The 19,288-nt window shown below is 61.7% G+C and overlaps 1 protein-coding gene and 1 long non-coding RNA gene across 5 annotated transcripts; one reads left to right on the forward strand and one right to left on the reverse strand.

The window, feature by feature from the left end:
• Positions 1-7,748: 7,748 nt before the first annotated feature.
• On the forward strand, positions 7,749-9,822 carry ABHD11 (abhydrolase domain containing 11). 3 transcript variants are annotated; one of them, XR_007915422.3, is made up of 6 exons: positions 7,749-7,908; positions 8,059-8,194; positions 8,752-8,925; positions 9,014-9,184; positions 9,266-9,467; positions 9,562-9,822. XR_007915422.3 is itself a non-coding variant. In XM_008249093.5 (6 exons), the coding sequence occupies exons 1-6, from the start codon at positions 7,784-7,786 to the stop codon at positions 9,692-9,694; spliced, it is 921 nt and encodes a 306-aa protein (XP_008247315.3). In that variant the 5' UTR covers positions 7,749-7,783; the 3' UTR covers positions 9,695-9,822. The 3 variants fall into 3 exon arrangements, 2 of the variants coding, with proteins under 2 accessions (XP_008247315.3, XP_051691406.1); XM_008249093.5 differs by having other exon boundaries at positions 9,286-9,467; XM_051835446.3 differs by having other exon boundaries at positions 9,412-9,467.
• LOC127488039 (uncharacterized) lies at positions 9,774-11,330 on the reverse strand. Of its 2 annotated transcripts, XR_016225684.1 has the most exons (4): positions 11,266-11,330; positions 10,359-10,535; positions 10,076-10,219; positions 9,774-9,996 (listed from the first exon to the last, which is right to left on the reverse strand). It is a non-coding gene; the product is annotated as an uncharacterized LOC127488039 (long non-coding RNA). The 2 variants fall into 2 exon arrangements; XR_007915431.3 differs by lacking the exon at positions 11,266-11,330 and having other exon boundaries at positions 10,076-10,196; positions 10,359-10,498.
• Between the last annotated feature and the right edge of the window lie 7,958 nt (positions 11,331-19,288).

Below are 19,288 nucleotides of genomic sequence, written 5' to 3' on the forward strand. Positions count from 1 at the left end.
ACGGCGTTGATATGATGGCAGGAGCCAGGTACTTATCCTGGTCTCCCATGGGGTGCAGGGCCCAAGCACTTGGGCCATCCTCCACTGCACTCCCTGGCCACAGCAGAGAGCTGGCCTGGAAGAGGGGCAACCGGGACAGAATCCAGCGCCCCGACCGGGACTAGAACCCGGTGTGCCGGCGCCGCAAGGCGGAGGATTAGCCTAGTGAGCCGCAGCGCCGGCCTTGGACATCACAACTTGTTCCCTGTCCCCCACTTCCTGCCCCTCCGCAAGCCCTTTGGGACCAGCGCCCCCTCCACCTGCTCCAGCCTGGGCCCTCTCCTCCATCAGCCCGCCCCGGCCCCTTCCCACAGCTGCAATACTCACGGCACCTGCTTGGTCTCCTGAAGGAAGAGGAGGGGTTCACAGTGTGGCCCCAGGAGCCCAGCCAGCTGGGGATTGGATCCCGGCCCTGTCATGTCCAAGGTGTGTGATCTACAACAATTAGCCTCTGGGGCTGGATTCTCTCACGTCAGACAGAGGGATCCTTGGTCACGGTGTACCTCTCAAAGTCATCATGAGGACCGAACGGATTAACAGACCCAGCGTGGAGCCACGTGGCACAGAGCACCAGGAGTGGGGCAGCCACAGCTCCTGCTGCAGCCCAAATCAGAGATAGTTGGGATCAGGCCCCGCCTCTGCCTCCTGTCCAGCACCCTGGGAGGCAGCAGGGGATGGCTCAAGTCCTTGGGCCCCTACCACCCACGTGGGAGACCCGGATGGAGTTCCAGGCTCTTGGCTTTGGCCTGGCCCAGCCCTGGGTGCTGTGCCGTCTCCCTCTGCGGCCCCACACTCCCACATCACCGTCTCTCCCGGGAGAAAGAGTAAATCCCTCAACAGGCACCTGCTCATTCACATCTACCTTTCTCCATGGCTTTCTCTGTCCCAGCATCCTCTGCTTTCCTCCTTGTCCCTCTAGCAAAATGAGGTTTCCTGCACCCCAGGGCCTTTGCACATGCTCTCGCCTGTTCCTGATGTCCCCCTTCCTATCTTTCAGTTTCCCTTTACCTGAGGCCCCTTACTGGCCCTACTTATTATCTCCCACCCCCTCTTATTGCCCACACGGCACCCTGCTCGCTGAGTGTATCACAATTTGCACTCACATATGTATCTGTTTATGGCTTGTCTCCTTTTCCACTGGAGAGTAGGGTTTTGAGGGGGTTAGAGTTTCCTGTGCTCCTGGATAAACAGGCTCAGGTGGCTGCTGTATCCCTACCTCCAAAATTCACCCTTGGCATTAGCAGGTGCACAGTGGATGTTTGTCTAAGGGATGACCGGATCGTTGACTGACAAAGGAAGTCAGTTGGGGACCCGCAGGTGCACGGAGCCCTGTGGCGTTCCTGAGCGGCAGTCTGCAAACTTAGATGGGCCCTGGCATTCTCTTCTGTCACAGGGCTCAGCGTCTCTCCCTCACACCACTGAGGCAGCCAGAGACAAGTTTAGCTGCAACCCTGCTGAGCAGGCCCCAGAGCCTGCGCTGGTTCCCGCTAGACAACATCCAGCCCAGGCAGCAGCGACAGGGCAGCCATCATCCTGTCTCTGTGACACCGCGGTCCTGCGGCTGGCACTGGGCTCTGCGCTTGGGGCGACCGACAGTTTTTGCAAGCTGCCTCCAGCCTAGTAGCCCCCTGTGTGCTATTCTTCCCCCCGGGGGGGCCCTGTCCAAAGTCACCGCACGTGACAGAGCCCCTTCCCATGCTTGGCCAAGACACTGCCTCTTCAAAGACCTTTCTCTTCCCCTCGGGGCTGGGGCTTTGGAAACACAGGAACCAGCGTTTCCACTCCGCCTTCTGCAGAGAGAGGCAAAGAGCACTGGACCTAGAGCCCAGAGAAAGAGAGACCTAGATGGAATTCCCAGCTCCTGGTTTCTGTTTTGGGAATTTGGACTGATGGAAGCTAGCTCGCTCGCTCGCGCTCTCTCTCTGCCTTTCAAATAAAATTAATTAATATTAATTAAAGTTCATAAAGAAGGAAGATGTCCCCCCTTCTAGAACATTCCTCCTGCACCGTGACCTGTCGATCATTCACTTCTGCTGAGTCCGCTTCCCCAGCCCCACCCCGGGATTTCTGGCGCTTGTTTGCTTGTGTGTGCCGACGCCTTGGTCAGGTGTGAGGGTTGATCGGAGCTCACTCAGGCCTCCCTGGCGTCATCCTGCACCTAGCAGGTGCACGGTAAACAAAAGCTCCCAAGTGTGGGGCCCAGGCACTGCTGCTGGGGGTTTATCAAGAGCAGCCGAGGCAGGTGGCTACGTTTCAAAACACACCGCCTCTCTCCACCACCCCTGGCGAGTCCAAAAGGCAGTGGCCCAGCCCTGCCCCGTTTAAGAACCGGCCTCAGCCCTTGCATGTCTAGAGGTAGAAAAACAGTTGCCAGCCCTTGCTGTTAGCAGAGCCTGCTCCCAGCCAGGGATCTGTGGGCGTGACCGGGAGGGGAGGAGAGCAGGTGCCAGGTGGGGTGTGCAGGTGGCAGAGAGGCCCCCGGAGATGGTCCTGGCACCAGAGCTGCAGGGAAGGGAACAGGCACAGTCCCTGCCCCCTGCTGACACCCTCTCCCGCGGGGGGGGGGGGTTGGGGGGTGGGGAGGGCCTCCCTAACCTGCCCCGAGGAACATAAACACTCCACACAATCCATGATTGTGCACTTCATTAATTTGTTCTTTTGTTCGCGGCTAGGAGAGAGAAGGCAGGCGCCTGCCACTTCCTAGGGGGTACTGAAAGTATCAGCAATGTTCTCCCAGTGCCCAGCGAGTGGGGGGGCGGGGCGGGCACGCGGGCAGACCCTCGGGATTACAGCTTGCTGCGAGGATTAAGCTTGGTAATGTATAGGACTGGCAGCTTCACCAGCTCTGGTCCACAAGCCGGCAGGAGACGGCCACGCTAGAGGACAAATAGGGAGGGGGGAGTCTCCTAGGGGCTCCCTGGGGGTGGGGCGGTGACAGGTGCACAGGATACTGCCAGGGGTCGCTGGGACGCCCCCACGGCCCCCAGCGCAGCCCCCGCCCCGGCCCCACCCCGGCGGCTGGCAGGAATTTGCCCCGGTGACCTCCCCAGGCGCACGCCTGTCGCCAAGACGACCGGCCTTGGAACAGGCAGCACGATTGTCCCTGCTCAGCGGGGCAGGTGAAACCCCGGCCACGTGACCGATACTGGGCCAGGTGCAGTCGTGGGACAGCCGCCGCCTCCCGGCCTTAACCCCTTCGCCGCCGCAGGTCACGCCCCCCACCCTCCACCTTCGCTGAAATCCCAGAGCGCTGGCGCTGGTACCGGGGGCGGTGCCGGGAGGAGCTCGGGATCGGGGCGTGGAGCTGGGTGACCACACGCCAGAGAAGTCGAGACGACTCCTCCCACGTGACAGCGAGGCTGGCGCCGGATGCAGTGGCGACCGGACCTCCGCGGCGAGGGGGAGGGGGCGGTTCCGGAGACTTCCGGCTTGAGGCTGGGCCGCAACAGCCCCCTCCCCCAACCTCCACACCCGCGCGACCCCCAGCCTGTCCCTAAGAGCCCCAGGGATGACCACTCCCCAACGCTAGGAGCCCGACCTCCTCCCTCCCGGTCCCCACCCACCACTTTCTCTGGAATGTTCAAGAAGAAAACCTCCAGCCAACTGGTTTTTCAGCTTGCCAGCCCTAAGGGCCCAGGACTCTGGGTAAACACCTCCCTGGGGCTCTTGTGGGTCCTGGGCTAGGCTCAGGTTACCGAGATGGCTGGCCGGGGGGCGGGGAGGGGGCAGCTGTTGAAAGCACCTTTGAAACGCTGTCCCCTGAGCCACCTCTTTGCCACCAGCCCCAGCAGAACACGTGCCCCTCCCAGGTCTTGCACCTGCTCCCCCCACTCCCAGGACTCAGCTGTGCTGCCGGCTTCCCTAATGACCACACGGGGCGCCATGGCCACCTGGTGTGCTCAGCCCCCAGTGACCTCCGAGCCCGCCTCAAATTAAACCCAAACACCTGCCTCCCAGTTTTTTCCCTCTCTGGAGCTGGTGCTTGGGAATTAGGGCACAGCTGGGAGTCAGGGCAGGGCCTGTGGCATCAGGCCTGCCTACGGAAGCCGAGCAGGGCCGGACGAGGCCAGAGGAGGTGCTGAGTGGCACAGGTGTCCGGCGCTGGAGGGGCCACCGGCCCAGCCACCAGCAGAAGCTGCCCCTAAGCCCTGGGTGATTGGTCAGCAGTGACTACGATGTCGCTCTGGGTGTGGCCACGTGACAAGCGTGGAACCCCTACAGGTCCTATCCCAGTGGCCTGGGCGCCCACCCCAGGGAGAGGATTAGGTCCAATAACACTGTGCTGACAAGATCCTGGGAGGATTTTTTTTTTTTTTAAGATTTAATTTATTTATTTGAAAGAGTTTCAGAGAGAGGTAGAAACAGAGAAAGAGGTCTTCCATCCACTGGTTCACTCCCCAGATGGCTGCGCCGATCTGAACCCAGGAGCCAGGAGCTTCTTCTGGGGCTCCCACACAGGTGCAGGAGCCCAAAGACTTGGGCCATCTTCTACTGCTTTCCCAGGGCACAGCAGAGAGCTGGATCGGAAGAGGAGCAGCCAGGACTAGAACCGGCGCCCATATGGGATGCCGGTGCTTCAGGCCAGGGTTTTAACCGACTGCGCCACAGCTCTGGCCCCATCCTGGGAGGATTTATCCATACCTCCACATTCAGAAATCCCCCACCCACAATTTCCCAAATTAAGGAGGTAGGGAGAAGAAGCAGGGTACCCATACACGTCCGACAAACTCCTCCGGTCTCAGACCCTCCCTGAGACGCGCCTAGTGTCTGGGTGCACTTCTCCTCATTATTTCTCCTCTCCTACCACACCTGTCGCCTGCAGACCAAGAACTCCTGAGCAGTGATCTCTGGAGACAGATCAAGTGCTTTGGTCCCTGCAACCCACATGGGAGAGCCGGAGTGGGCCCCAAGCTCTTAGCTTGGGCCTGACCCAGGCCTGCCTGTTGCAGGCATTTGGGGGAGTGAACCTGCAGATGGAAGATCAGTCTGGCAGAGCCAGTGTTGTGGAGTCCCTGCCTACGACACCAGCATCCCATACAGGCACCACTAATGCGCCTGGGAGAGCGGTGGAAGATGGACCAAATGTGTGGGCCTCCGCCACCCACATGGGAGACCTGGATGAAGTTCCAGGCTCCTGGCTCAGCCCCAGCTGTTGCAGCCATAATTTTTTTTTTTTCTTTCCAAATAAAACCTACCTCTGTTAGGCAGGAAGTTAGAAATTAGCCGTATGTGTGGGGCAAGGCTCTAAGGAAAACAAAGCCCCCATGGAAAGGAATGTGGTGGCCTTGAAAGCGCACCAAGTCCTGCCCACCCCCACGCGGGAGACCCGGCAACTTCATAGGTGGTCCCAACCTCTCCTCCTCCCCAAGAAAAGTTCCCCAGAAGGATCCGGCTTTGCCAGGCGCCTGAGAGGGCGACCAGACTGATAACGCCAGGGAATACAACCTTAGGAGGAATTTTTATCTGTTTCACACCCAGCAAACCCTTCCTGCAAGAGAAGAGGAGAGACTGCCAGAGGAACTGGACCCTGTTCCCTGATGAGCCGCCCGCCCGGCCGGTCAGGTGTGTTTGCTCCATTCAACTATGTGACCTTGCTCACCACAGTCTGAATGCGCGCTCTCTCTCTCTCAGTCTGAATGCTCTCTCTCTCTCTCTTCCACCAGGCGACGTGCCCATTCATTCTGATGCACACCCTGACCCGTCAAACCTCACCACCTGGCTCACCACTCCTCTCCGCGTTGTGCCTCAACCTTCGTGGTGCAAACACAAGAACCTGTCTTCCAATCATCTCCGGGGTCCCCGGCGGGCACGGGGAAGGCCAGTTCTACAACACTTCCCGGTAGTCTCTGGCAGGTGCTTTGAGGACATGGGTACAAGAGATTCTCTTCAACCGGAGGAATCGAGGGGGAGGGGGCGGCTACAGTGGATCTTGAAGGATGTATAGGAAGTCTTCTACACAACCTAATGTCTGTGAGGCGGACACAGCACCCAGCTGGCAGGGGAGAAGCCACTGGGTGCCCGCCTGGGAGGGGAATGGAGATTAGGGACCATCAGCCACGACCAGGTTCCAACTCCCAGCTTGGGGGTTGTGATGGAACCACTCCCCCCGCAAGCTGGCTGCTACAGAATTCCCCCACCCCCACAAACTGGGTTCACCTGCCCGATGCAGGGCCAGACAACCAGACTCGGGGGCGATGGGGGAAAAGCAGGTGTGTATTGCAAAGCGCAGAGCAAGGAGTCCGGTCGCCAAGGCTCAAGTCCCCAGCTCCCCGAGGGGTCAGGACAGTGGATGTTTGTGTTCCGCGTGGTTGGTGAGCAGTGTGTGGTCAGTACAGAGCACATGGCTGTCCTTTGATGGGCCAGGCACCAGGCCAGCGTGTGCTCTGTCTGCCTCCAAGTGGAGACCGGGCATTCGTTTCTTCGAGCGGGGACTGTGGGTTCCAGCGAAAATTCTCAGAATAGAGACCTGCACTGAGATGTTAATTGTGTTAACTCCGGGTCTGTATCATTTAGGGTCTCTTGTCTTTGTGTCAGTCCCTTAACAGCGTGCTGATTATTTTTTTAACAAATTGTATTTATTTGAGAGGCAGAGTGGAAAGAGAGAGATCATCCATCCGCTGGTTCGCTCCCCAAATGGCTCCTGTGGCCAGGAGCTAGGAGCCAGGACTCCATCCAGGTCTCCCACGTGGATGCAGGAGCCTAAACACTTGGGCCATCTTCCGCCACCTGCAGTGAGCAGCCAGGACTCAACCGGCACTCTGCTAGGGGATCGGGGTGTTCCAAGCGGAGGCTTAGCCGCTGCGCCACCACCTCAGCCCGCAAGCCGGGGCAGAGATACTGGGTCTTGATACGGTAAATATCAAAAGCATTGCGGCTGGGGGCTCGGCGAACCCCTGGTTCCCCAACAGCATGATCCAGTCTTATGTATTTATTTATTCTGGAACCAGAGAGAGAGCACACACGCTCCCGTCCACGGCTGGGAGCCAAGACCCCAACCACTTTAGCCATCACTGGGTGAAGCACTGGCAGCCAGGGGAACCCAGGCTCTGAGGTGTGGGGCGCTGCCGTCAGCCGCCATCGCTTCCCCCCAGCGGGTGAGCTGAGTTCGACCCCCGGGGAAGGGTCTCGGCCATATCAGTCCAACCAATGCCCCCGACGGCACAAACGCCCGGCGGGAGCGGACCCCGGTGGCGCCCCCGACTCGCATCAGAAGTTCTGCACTTTGCCCTCTCTGCACTTCCCCGTCTGTGAAGGGGACAGAGGGGCGGGGAGGCGTCGCCTTTAGGGTCCCTGAGTCTTCAGGATACCCGGGCCCCCAGCTGTGGAGCGGGCGCAGGGACACGAGCTCGCCGGGAACCCGCCCGACGCCGGCCCACAACTCGCGCCCCCACTCCGGACGCCTGGAGCGCTTGGTTTCCACGCCGGAAGGGGCGGGGCGCGGCCTTGGAGACGGGCAGGGCGCGGCGGGGCGGGGCGAGAGCTCAGGTTGGCTCCGCCTAGGGCGTGGCCAGGGAGGGCCCCGTGCGGGGGATTACGTAATGACGCAAGGGGGCAGGGTTGCGGAGGAGACGGACAGTTCCTGGGGATTACGTAAGGCCACGTGATCGGGGGCGGTCTATCCGCTCTGGGGACGGCAAGAGGGCGGAGCTCCAGTGGGAACTGGGCGGGGCTCACGGGACGGCGTGGGGGCCGGGCTTGGACCGGAAGTCGTCCGCGAGGTGCGCGCCGGGTTGCGGCTGCGGGCATGCTCCGCTGGGCCAGCGCATGGAGGTTGCCCCGTGGGGCCCTCGGTGCCCGCAGCCCCATTCTCTCGAGGTTGCCCGTCGCACCCTGCAGCAGCAGCAGCAGCGGTGGCGGCGCCGAGCCGAGGTCAGTCAAGGGCGCCAGGTGGATGGCCGTCCCCGCCCCTTCCCCCTCCCTGCCGGCCCCTGCGGCCCGCCCGGCCCAGGCTGCTTTGTCAAGCCCCTGCCTCCTGTCCTGGCTCAGACCTTCTCCCCAAGCCTCGCCTCCTCCCGCTAGGCCGCTGCCGCTGTCCTACAAGCTGCTGGACGGAGAGGCGGCCCTGCCGGCCATCGTCATTCTGCACGGGCTCTTGGGCAGCAAGACCAATTTCAATTCCATCGCCAAGGCCTTGGCGCAGCAGACGGGCCGCAGGGTGAGCGTCCGGGCAGGGGCGGGGTCCCGAATGGGGCGGGGTCCTGGTGGGCGGGGCCTGGGGCGCACAGCTCCTCCCCCTTCCTCCTGGGCCCTGCTGAGACCCCATGGGCCGAGCCAGGTCCTGGGTGGACCGTCCATTCTGTTCCCTCACGCTGCCGTCTGTCCAGCCTGTTCACCTTGCGGGTCTCCATCAGCGAGTCCAGAGCTGGGGCTCAGCGCTGACGCGAAGGGGGCCAGCCCCCTGTGTCTCCCCCACCCCTGGGGGATGTCAGGAGCCCACCGCCTCTGTGTCCTGGCTGTTGGACATTCCTGGGGTCTCCTTCCTGGTTTCCCGTGGGGCTGCTGTGCAGCCGAGCCAGCCCTGCAAACCACGGGCTCCCACTCCTTGGGCCTGCTCTGACCCACGTACTTCGTCTCCCGTAGCTGCATAGGGGGTCTTTACCACTCCCCTCATCAGGATCAGCCTCCAGGCACTGCCCACCCCGACCAGGCCTTAGCTGTCTACCCCACAGCCAGCCAGGGTCACCTCATCCCCACCCCCACCCCCACCCCCAGGTGCTCACCGTGGACGCTCGGAACCATGGTGCCAGCCCCCACAGCCCGGATATGAGCTATGAGGCCATGAGCCAGGACCTGCAGAGCCTCCTACCTGAGCTGGGCTTGGCGCCCTGTGCCCTCATCGGCCACAGCATGGGAGGAAAGACGGCCATGCTGCTGGCGCTACAGAGGGTGAGCCCCTTCCCAGCCAGCTTCGGGCGCTCAGCCTGAGACCCGTGCCTGCCCCAAGGCCGGTCCCCAGCCCACTTCTCTCCCATAGCCGGAGCTCGTGGACCGTCTGGTGGCCGTGGACATCAGTCCGGTGGAGACCACTTCTGTCTCGGACTTCAAAGCCTACCTAGCGGCCATGCAGGCCGTACACATCCCGGGTGAGGTGCCCCGCTCCCAGGCCCGCAAGCTGGCCGACCAGCAGCTCAGCCCTGTGGTCCAGGTGATGCTCCCCACCCCCCTGGAGGGCCTTGGTGAGGGACCAGGGGCAGCCCGGGCCTCACAAGGAGTCCCCCCTCCCCAGCAACTGTGGGACGCCCCCAGGATACGGCCGTGCGCCAGTTCCTGCTCACCAACCTGGTGGAGGTGGACGGGCGCTTTGTGTGGAGGGTGAACTTGGACGCGCTGGCCCGGCACCTGGACAACATCATGGCCTTCCCGCCCCGACAGGACGCCTACCCTGGGCCAACGCTCTTTCTTCGCGGCGGAAACTCCCAGTTCGTGCAGTAAGCCAGCCTGGGCCGGGGGAGGGGCCACCTGGGGTGTGGGCACGGGGCGCGCGTGGACTCACGGGGCGCCCCGTCTCATCTCCACGGGCAGCCCCAGCCACCACGCTGAGATCCGACGGCTGTTCCCTCGGGCCGTGCTGCAGACGGTCCCTGATGCTGGGCATTGGGTGCACGCTGACCGGCCCCAGGACTTCACGGCCGCCATCCGAGGCTTCCTGGCCTGAGCGCGCGGGACCCCCAGGACCACGAGTGCCTGCAGCCCACCTCCCCGTCGTGGCACAAAAGGACTCGGGCAGGCAGAGAGTGGGCAGCCAGGCCTGCAGCTTTAATGAATAAAGACTGTGCTCCCAGAGTCCCGACCGGAGCTCTCTCACCGCCAGCGCCCCCACTGGCCCAGGGCGAAGTGGGCCCGGGCGCGTTTCGGGGTCCCGGCCGTTTCGGGGTCCCCATGGGCTCCCGGGGTGCCCCTGGACTCCCTCTGCAGCTGACTCTGCACCTGCTGCCTCACCAGCTGCTGCACGTCTTCCTGTAGGCCGGAGAGCAGGTTCAGGGCCAACCCCGTGCCCGTCGCCCCGCGCCTCCCAGGCCCACCAGCAGTCCCCTACCTCCCAGGCCTCCACCTCCTGCCTCAGCCTCAGTTTCTCCTCCAGGACCTCCAGCAGCTGGGCCTCCACTGCACGCAGCCTGGCCTTGCACGTATCCAGCTCGGCCTCCACTGCACGCTTCCTGCGGGTGGCAGGGACAGCGGCCTGGGGGTGCGCGGGTGCGGCCACGGCCCCCGCTTCAGTGACAGGGGTGTGCGTGGCCCGCCCCGCCCCCTCCCCTGACAGGACAGGGCCCCGTGGGTGCGCCCTCCCCGCCCCCCACTCCCACCAGCAGCCTCCTCACTTGGCGATGGCTTCATCTCGCTCCTGGAGGACTTGGTCCAGGGAGGGCACCGGCGGGGCGTCCCCCAGTGCTCCAGCCACCCGGGGTTCCGAGTGCTCTCGCGGAGTGACAGACGACAAGGCTGGGGCTTGCTGGGACGAGGTGTCCACTCTGAGCCCTTTCACTCTGGCCTAGGCCCTGGCGTTGATATCAGGAGGGAAGGGGCTGAGGCCTCCTGCACCTGCTGCCCAGCGCCCCACTCCCAGCAGGAGGACTTGGGCCTGTGTGGCCCCCGCCTGGCCTGCGGGCAGGCAGTGTGGGCAGGGCATTCGGGCCCCCTGAGCAGACAACGACGCTCACCCTGTCCTCTGGAAATACCCAGTCGGTGGCTTTAGAATGACACTTACCCCTTGAAGGCCTGGGACAGAGACGGTAGCCTGGCGACTGGGGCTCCTCTCAGCGGGGTGGGGCAGGCAAAGGACATGGCCCTTTGCCCTCCCTCCTGGGTGAGGCCCTCCCTGGCAAGTCCCGCCCCCAGGAAGCAGGTGCCCCCGCCTGCCCTTCTGCAGCCTGGAATGCTGGACTGGCCCATTGCGTTTCCCAGCCATTTCCTGCGCAGGTGCACATGCCTCGCTCTGCCCCAAGGGGGCGCTCTGCCAATAGAGCAAGGAGGGCCAGAGCCAGGACTGCGCCTACCCCACCATCAGCCTGAAGGTAGCGTGGCTGGGACTGTCCACGTGTAGAACCATCCTCTCCCATGAGCTACAGTCAGAAGGAAAAGTAGGTTCCCCAGAGCGTTTCGAATCTGCATCCCCATCTCTCCCACACTTCCAACCTGCCCATCCAGGAGCATGGGGGGGGGGGGGGCGCCTGACCCTCGGGGCCTCGGCGCACCCCCAGGCGGTTGTCCCTCTCCACAAACACGTACCTTGGGCACCCCCTCGACAACACGTGCGGGGGGACTGCCTCTTCCCCAGACTTCCGAGCCGGGTTGCAACCTGCGGGGGGAGGGGAGGTCAGGTTTTCAACAGCGACAGTTTCCTCCAAGCCCCGCCCCCGACCCTTGGGAGCCCTCTGTAGTGGTAACCCCTAGTTGTCCCCCCCCCCGCGGGTGGGAGCCCACTCAGCCAGGGCTGGGCTCTCACGGCCTGTGGGCTGACCCCAATACCCTTCTCCGTGTCTGGGAAGCCGTTGTGTGCCATGATCCAGGCATCACCCCTGCCCCCCAGGGGCACCCCCTCCCCCAGTTAGCGTGGCTGTAATCCCAGAAGGGCGGCTGGGGGTGGGGTGGGGGAGGGTGACAGCCCCTCGAAGCTGCCCAGAAGGGGCTGTGCACAAACTCGTCCGCCGGGGGGCGCTGCGGCCCTCAGGGCTCGGTCAGGCATTCACCTTTGCATTTTGCAGGGATTGCAAACTGCTCCCCTCCCCCAAAAAAATCCCTTTTAGGATTTTATATATATATATATATCCATAGTATCAAAGGATGCTGGGTTGTCCCATCTTCCCCCCCCCCCCCCCCCGTCTTCCACGGCTCCCAGCCTTGGAGTGGCATGACCTTGAAGTTTTTGAAGGTGACAGGAAGTTACTTTGTAGCTCGTCCAATCTTTCCAGTGTTACCCATCCTGAGCAGAAACCCCAGGAAATGATGCTGATATCCAGTGTCGGCTAGAGTGCGCATAAATGTACACACACACACGGGTGTGCACACGGAATGGAGCACACTTTACAGCTTAGACCTTTAATTCCAGTGCAGAGGCACTGGTGGGAGGCAGGAACATCACAGGGTCATGCTAGCTTTCACTTTTTTTTTTTTTTTAAGATTGATTTATTTGAAAGAGAGAGAAAGATCTTCCATTTGCTGGTTCATTCCTCAGATGGCCTCAAAGGTCAGGGCCGAGCCAGGTCAAAGCCAGGAGCGCCATCTGGGTCTCCCACGTGGGTGCAGGGGCCCAAGCCCTGGCCACCTGCTGCTGCTTTCCTACGCCATAGCAGAGAGCTGGATCGGAAGTGGAGCAGCCGGGACTCCAGTCAGCTTGTTGGTGTCATGGGCGGTGCCTAGGCCCCCTCTCTCGTTTCCCCAGCAGTGAGAGACATCACGTACGAGTTCAGTCCTGTGTGGGGCTAGTCTCCTGGCACGGCTGGGCTCCCCCTGACTTCCGTGTCATCCTCAGTACGGGCTCGGTTCCCACAGGGCCGCCTCGCCTGGCACCTCCCGCTAATGCCGTCACCCACACGTGACCTGGCTGCCACTGGGCTGTCAGATGTTCCCAAGACTTTTACAGCCATTCATTCATGCTAGAAATATTTACTGGCATAGGTGTGTTTGCAGGTGATGGGCACGGAACAGTGGGACAGACAGAATCCCCTGACCTGGGGAAGAGAGAGAGAACAGAAAAACACCTGTGTGTTCGATACCAGGTGCTGCAGAGAACAAGGAAGTGGGGCAAGGAGCTGAGGGCGGGCCAGGAAGTGCTGTTTCCTGTAATTCTGGGGTTACTGTAAGAGCTCACAGCACCAGCCATTGCACCATCCTAAACACCTGCTAGGGAATGAGTTGTGCTTCCAGCGAGACTGAAGAGGGCGCTGGAGAGCCCTTGGCTCTGACAGCAACAGTGGGAGGCGGGGAGGCCCGGGGAGGGGTCGGGTCAGCTTTAGGAGCCATGAGGGGGTCTGCTGTTTGCAATGCCAGCATCCCTTACCCGAGCACCGGTTCGTGTCCCGGCTGCCAGCTCCCTGCTGATGCGCCTGGGAAGTCAGGGGAATTTGGCCTGAGTTCTTGGGGCCCTGGTCCCAGATGGGGTTCCTGGTTCCTGGCTTTAGCCTGGCCCAGCCCTAGCCGTTGTGAGCATTCTGGAGAGTGAACCAGCGGACGGAGGTGCACTCTCTCTGCCTCTCAACTTTAATTGCAGAAAAATGTGTGATTTTAAATATTTAGCTTTTGCATATCTTGGCTACATTTTACAAGTAGGGAGTCCACCATTCATCCGTATCTCTGAGATTTAAGCAGAATAGTGGGCCTGCTTTTCCTACCAACTTTTTCATTGGAAGAAGGCAATGAACACATTCAGGAAAACAGTGAGTTCCATCCGATAGAGCAGCTGCTATGGAGTGGGGCTCGTTCTGCACCTGCCACACACACACACACACACACACACACACATACCTGCTGCTGGCCCAGGAGGGCCACGTCCTGCCCTGGAAGATGGCTCCAGGCTCATGGTGGACACGAAGGGGGAGACAGAGTGGGGGGGGGTGGCCGTCAGAACTGGCCTACTGGGCCCTTCGGGAGAGCTGAAACACAGACACATACACACAGCTACACCCATGCACATGCACGCACACGCTCACACATGTAAACACATATACATTCACATACGCACATGCGGTCACACATTCACATATACGCTCACGTGCACATGTACACACGTGTGCGCGCGCAATCACATGCTCCCGCGCGCACATGCACTCACACGTGTCTCCTCTCCTGCTTGACCAGCTGCTGTGGTTGCCTGGTGGTTCTGAGGTGGGTGCGGTGGCCGCGAGGCAACGCCGGCTTTGCCCGGCAGGGGGCAGCAGCTCCCAACGGCAGGGCTCCCGCCGGCGGGCCGTGGGCTCACCGGGCAGCCTCCCAGCCATGGAAACCTCGACCTGTACAGCGCCGCCCAGCGCCCGACTTCCTCGCCAGGGCCCCTCTGCAGGAGTGCGGGGACCCAGGGCATCTAATGCTGCTGCCTGGAATGCAGCCGCTGTCACCGTCTCAGTTCCTCTCCATCCAGCCCGCACCTGGCGGGGAGCATTCCAGGTGCACCTGCTGGCCTTGCTTCTGCCAGCGCCCTCCCACTCCCCACCCCCTGCCTCCCACACACCCCCAAACGCACTCCCTGGACCATGTACTTCAACCTTCCGGTCCAGCCCGACTCCTCCCGACTCCCAAGCCCCCAGGGGTGTCTGCTGGGCCCTCAGGCTGCGCCCCACTTCCCCAGACCTGCTCCTCCTCCTCCAGGACACAGAGCCTGAAGCCAAGGGGCCGCTTCCCGATCACCAGGGCCTGCGGCTTCTGGTCCAGGGCTCTGGCCAGCCTCCCGGCTGTTTTCACCTCCTACGACAAACCTGTGTTCCCTCCACCACCGAAACAAGGTAGCACAGTGCTAAGCAAATATCTTGGATGCCTTTCATCTTTCTCTGCAGCCCAACTGGTGGTGTGTTTTTTTTTTGTTTTTGTTTTTGTTTTTTTTAGGTTTATTTATAGGAAAGGCAGAGTGACAGAGAGGGACAGAGAGAGAGAGAGAGAGCAAGACCTTCCATCTCCTGGTTCACTCCCCCAAATGGTTGCAACAGCCAGAGGTGGGCCAGGCTGAAGCCAGGAGCCAGGAGCTCCATCCGGGTCTCACAGGGGCCCACGCGCTTGGCCCATCTTCCGCTTCCTTCCCAGGTGCATTATCAGGGAGCTGGATCGGACACAGAACAGGACTTGATCCCAGGCATTCGAATATGGGATGCGGACGTCCAAGGTGGTGGCTTCACTCACAGCACCGCGAGCCCCAGCCTGGCCTGATGCTCCTGGACACAAGCAACCCTCCAGCCGTCTCCTCCACGCTGCCGCCGAGGGCCTCTTCCCCAGCTGCAAAACCCGCCTGGTTCCCAGCCCTGACGTCCCCCTGAACGCCAGACTCACACGGGCAACCGCCTACTCTTGCCCTCGCCATGGGGTCGTCTAAGGGGCAGCCCAAAATTCACAGGTGCGGCCCCCGCTCCCAGGTTCATTGCCCCTCATCCAGCCTCTCCCAACCTCCACCCCGCACATGGCCACTCGGTCTTTTCCGTTGGCCAGGCCACCACCTCGACCCGGGCATCCTGGACTCCTCCCTTTCTCTTGGTCCCTCCCAGCCTCCCACCCTGGGTATCCCTCTAGCAAGGCCCTGTTGGCCCTGCCCTTAAATCATGCCGGATGTGGCCGTCCCCTCGCCCACCTTCTGACCAGCCCTGCCTCTCACCTGTGTTCCTGCAGAGACCCCCTTCAGGGACGCTGCTGTCTGTTCTCAGCCAGCAGCCGGAGCGATCCGGACAGAACCAGGGGTGGACTGGTCCCTGCTCTGCTCAAATCCCTCCTGGGAGGAGGTGGGACCTGGGTGCAGTGGGCAAGTCGCAGCCTGGGAGGCCCGCTTCCCATGTGGGCATGCCTGTGCGTGAGTCCCGGCTGCTCCGCCTCTGACTCCAGCTTCCTGCTCATGTGCACCCTGGGAGGCACCGGTGACGACTCAGGTACTGGGGACCCTGCCACCCGTGTGGGGTCCTGGGTTCAGTTCCAGGCTGCTGGCTTTGGCCTGGCCCAGCCCTGGCTGTTGTGGGCATTTGGAAAGTGAACCAGCAGATGAAATCAATCTCTCTCTCTTCCTGTCAAATAAAAATACATTAAAAAAAAGTCTTAAAATTAAACAAATGGAAAAAAAAGAAACCCTCCAGGGTTGGGGAGCATTGTGGTGCTGTGGGTTAAGCCACTGCTGGGGACGCCAGGATCGCATAGCTGAGTGCAGGTTCGAGTCCCGGCTGCTCCCCTTCTGGTCCAGCTCCCTGCTAATGTGCCTGGGAAGCCGGGGCCCATGCCCTCAGTCTTTGGGCTCCTGCCACACACGTGGGAGACCCCAATGGGGTTCCTAGCTTTGGCCTAGCCCAGTCCTGGCTGTTTGTGGGCATTTGGGGGCGTGAAACAGCAAATGGAAAAATCTCTCTCTCCCTTTCTTTCTGTCGCTCTGCCTTTCCAATACAAATCAATATATTTTAACGGCTCTGCTGTGGCCCCCATCCACCCCCCACCCCCAGGGAAAGCTGAAGGCTGCTCAGAAGGTCGCCCGTGCTCCATCCCCCGCCCCCAGTTTCCCTGGCTGTATCTCCTCTGGACTCTTCCTCCCCGACCGTGCTAAATTTTGGGTGTCAGCCTGACTGGACTAAGGGGTTAGCATGGGAGGCTGAGCAGGCCGGGAGGCACAGGTGCCACCCGCTACAGAAGATGCACTGGTCTCCTACTCCCAGGGCTGGGACCCGCTCTGCTGCTGTGGATCCCAGAACGCCAGGCCCCGGCCTGCAGGCACCAGGGACCCGCAGGTCCCCAGACTGCGGGAATGACATCATCTGTCTCTCTGCTTCCGAGGCCTTCACCGAGCCGTATGGATTTATTTCCTCTATTTGAGAGGCAGAGAAATAGAGATGGACGTAGCACCTCCTGCTGGTTCACTCCTCAAATGTCCACAACGGCTATGGACCGGGCCAGGCTGGAGCCTGGAGCCTGGAACTGCAGCCAGGTTTCCCACGTGGGCGGTGGGGAGGCCCAAGCACTTGAGCCGTCACCTGCTGCCTCCCAGGGCGCACAGAGCCAGGACCAGAACCCAGGCACTCGGGTAGGGAAGGCAGGTGGCCTAAACAGACCCTTAATGTCTGCACCAAACGCTCACTCCAACCTTGTCAGCAACACCCAGCTGATTCCTAACTTAAAGTGAGAAATGCCCCTGCCCGCAAGCCCAGCAATCCCTACCTCTTTCGTTTCTCCTATGAGCTTTCCAGGGCCTATTATCACCTTTACCCAGCCCATGGAGGCGGTAAGGGCGAGGGCTCGTGTCTGTCTCATTCTCTGCCGTATCCCCAGCGTCTAAACTAGGCAGCACATAGTAGATGTTCAGTGAATGCTCTTTGAAATGGACGGTGTTGGAAAATCACTCCCCCTTGTCTGTACCACAAAGCTTAGCATTCAAGGCCCTGGGTTCACCTCCCACCTGACACCACCTGGGCCCTGGGCTCACCTCCCACCTGACACCCACCTGGGCCCTGGGCTCACCTCCCACCTGACACCCACCTGGGCCCTGGGCTCACATCCCACCTGGGCCCTGGGCTCACCTCCCACCTGACACCCACCTGGGTCCTGGTCTCACCTCCCACCTGACACCCACCGGGGCCCTGGTCTCACCTCCCACCTGACACCCACCTGGGCCCTGGTCTCACCTCCCACCTGACACCCGCCTGGGCCCTGGTCTCACCTCCCACCTGACACCCGCCTGGGCCCTGGGCTCACATCCCACCTGGGCCCTGGGCTCACCTCCCACCTGACACCCACCTGGGCCCTGGTCTCACCTCCCACCTGACACCCACCTGGGCCCTGGGCTCACCTCCCACCTGACACCCACCTGGGTCCTGGGCTCACCTCCCACCTGACACCACCTGGGCCCTGGGCTCACCTCCCAGCTGACACCACCTGGGCCCTGGGCTCACCTCCCACCTGACACCACCTGGGCCCTGGGCTCACCTCCCACCTGACACCACCTGGGCCCTGGGCTCACCTCCCACCTGACACTCACCTGGGTGCCACAGCAGGGCCCCTGGGGTTCTCCAGGCCACAGGACTCCATGAGAGAGTGCTCCTCCCCCTCCCCCCACACACTCTGGCTCTTTCTCCAGGAAGCCTGCAACACCCTGCTCGGACATCACCACCTCCGGGAAGCCGCCTTGTCTGTCTCCCCTCCTACACGGGGAAGACCCCAAATACAGAACAGTAGCCTCAGTGCATGGCTGCTCGGGTCATGTTTGATGACTGGCTGACTGATTAAGGATGAGAGATGTCGAAAGAGCAGAGTTCAAGGTGACAGGCCTGCATATATTCCTCTGTTCATTTTTCGTACTACTGCTTTAATATGTGCCTCCATCTCTGGGGGCAGGTGCAGTGTCTCCCCTTTTCCCCAAAGAGCCAGGCGCTGGGCTCTGGGGCTGCAGGCTCGCTGTCCCCGGCCACTGGGCCCCGTCACCCAGAGCAAGTGCCTGTAGCAGGTGAGTCTTCGCTTCTCCTCTGACAAGCGCGGCCTTTGGAGCACTCACGGTTGAAGCCTGGACAGCTTTTCGCAAGCAGTGCGTCTGTCTCCCAGGCCAGACCACATCAGAGGCCAGCTTGTCCGGGAAGAAGCGAAGGCTGGCATGCTGCCCCCACTCCGCCTGCCAGCCAGCTCACCTGTGCCCTCAGTCTGGGACAGGCGCCAGGCTCACCAGGCAGCGGGGGCTGGGCTGGCTCCAGAGCAGAGCCTTGGCGGTCCTGGGGAGAGGGAAAAGGGGCGCGTGCTTGGCTTGGGGTCGAGGGTCTGGGCCATTCCAGCCGGGGGCCGCCACTGGGATGCTGTCACAAGGAGAGACAGAGCCCTGGAGGGAGCATCTGTGACTAACCAGCCCCTCTCCGCCCCTCCCCAGGTGCTGCTCGTCCCAGGCCCAGCGGCCCCGGCTTGTGGACAGGCAATGGGGTCTTCAGGCCCACAGCTGGAGCTCAGGGCAGGAGATGCAGGGAAAGAGGAAGGGAAAGGAGAGGAAGTGCTATTGGGCCTGGGGCCGGTGCTTGGTGTAGCAGGTAAAGCGGCCGCCTGCAGCGCCGGCATCCCATATGGTCGCTGGTTCGAGTCCCGGCTGCTCCACTTCCAATCCAGCTCTCTGCTATGGCCTGGGAAAGCAGCAGAAGATGGCCCAAGTGCTTGGGGCCCCTGCACCCACGTGGGAGACCTGGAAGAAGCTCCTGGCTCCTGGCTTCGGATTGGCACAGCTCCGGCCATTGCGGTCATCTGGGGAGTGAACCAGCGGATGGAAGACCTCTCTCTCTGCCTCTGTCTCTCTGTAACTCTGTCAAATAAATAAACCTTAAAAAAAAAGAAAGCAAAAAAAAAAAAAAAAAACCATCGCCCCCCAAGGATCGAGGGGTTCCTGCATCCTGCTGGAACAGCCAACGCAAGGGTGAGTTGGGGGTGGGGGTCGCCCGCACTCGTGAACCGAGAGATCCTGGGGCAGAGGCTGAGTCTGCACGAGGTGGTGTGACCAGTGGGAGGGGCCGGGGCCCCGCGTCGGGGGCGGGGTTTGGGCAGGGGGCTGCTGCACGGAGTTCCAACCGCAGCTGGAAGGGCTCACTGAGCGGGGGAGACTAGGGGCCCAGGT

Source organism: Oryctolagus cuniculus, chromosome 19 (genome assembly GCF_051225735.1).
Source record: "Oryctolagus cuniculus isolate XC-2025 breed Fujian yellow rabbit chromosome 19, ASM5122573v1, whole genome shotgun sequence".
NCBI lineage: Eukaryota > Metazoa > Chordata > Mammalia > Lagomorpha > Leporidae > Oryctolagus > Oryctolagus cuniculus.

Excerpts from the sequence above, each read along its gene's own strand:
- ABHD11 (XM_008249093.5), top strand. The coding sequence starts at position 7,784 with ATGCTCCGCTGGGCCAGCGCATGGAGGTTGCCCCGTGGGGCCCTCGGT. Across the intron at positions 8,195-8,751 it reads CGCAGCAGACGGGCCGCAGG|GTGCTCACCGTGGACGCTCG; the intron begins GTGAGCGTCCGG and ends CCCCACCCCCAG. Across the intron at positions 9,185-9,285 it reads AGCTCAGCCCTGTGGTCCAG|GATACGGCCGTGCGCCAGTT; the intron begins GTGATGCTCCCC and ends GGACGCCCCCAG.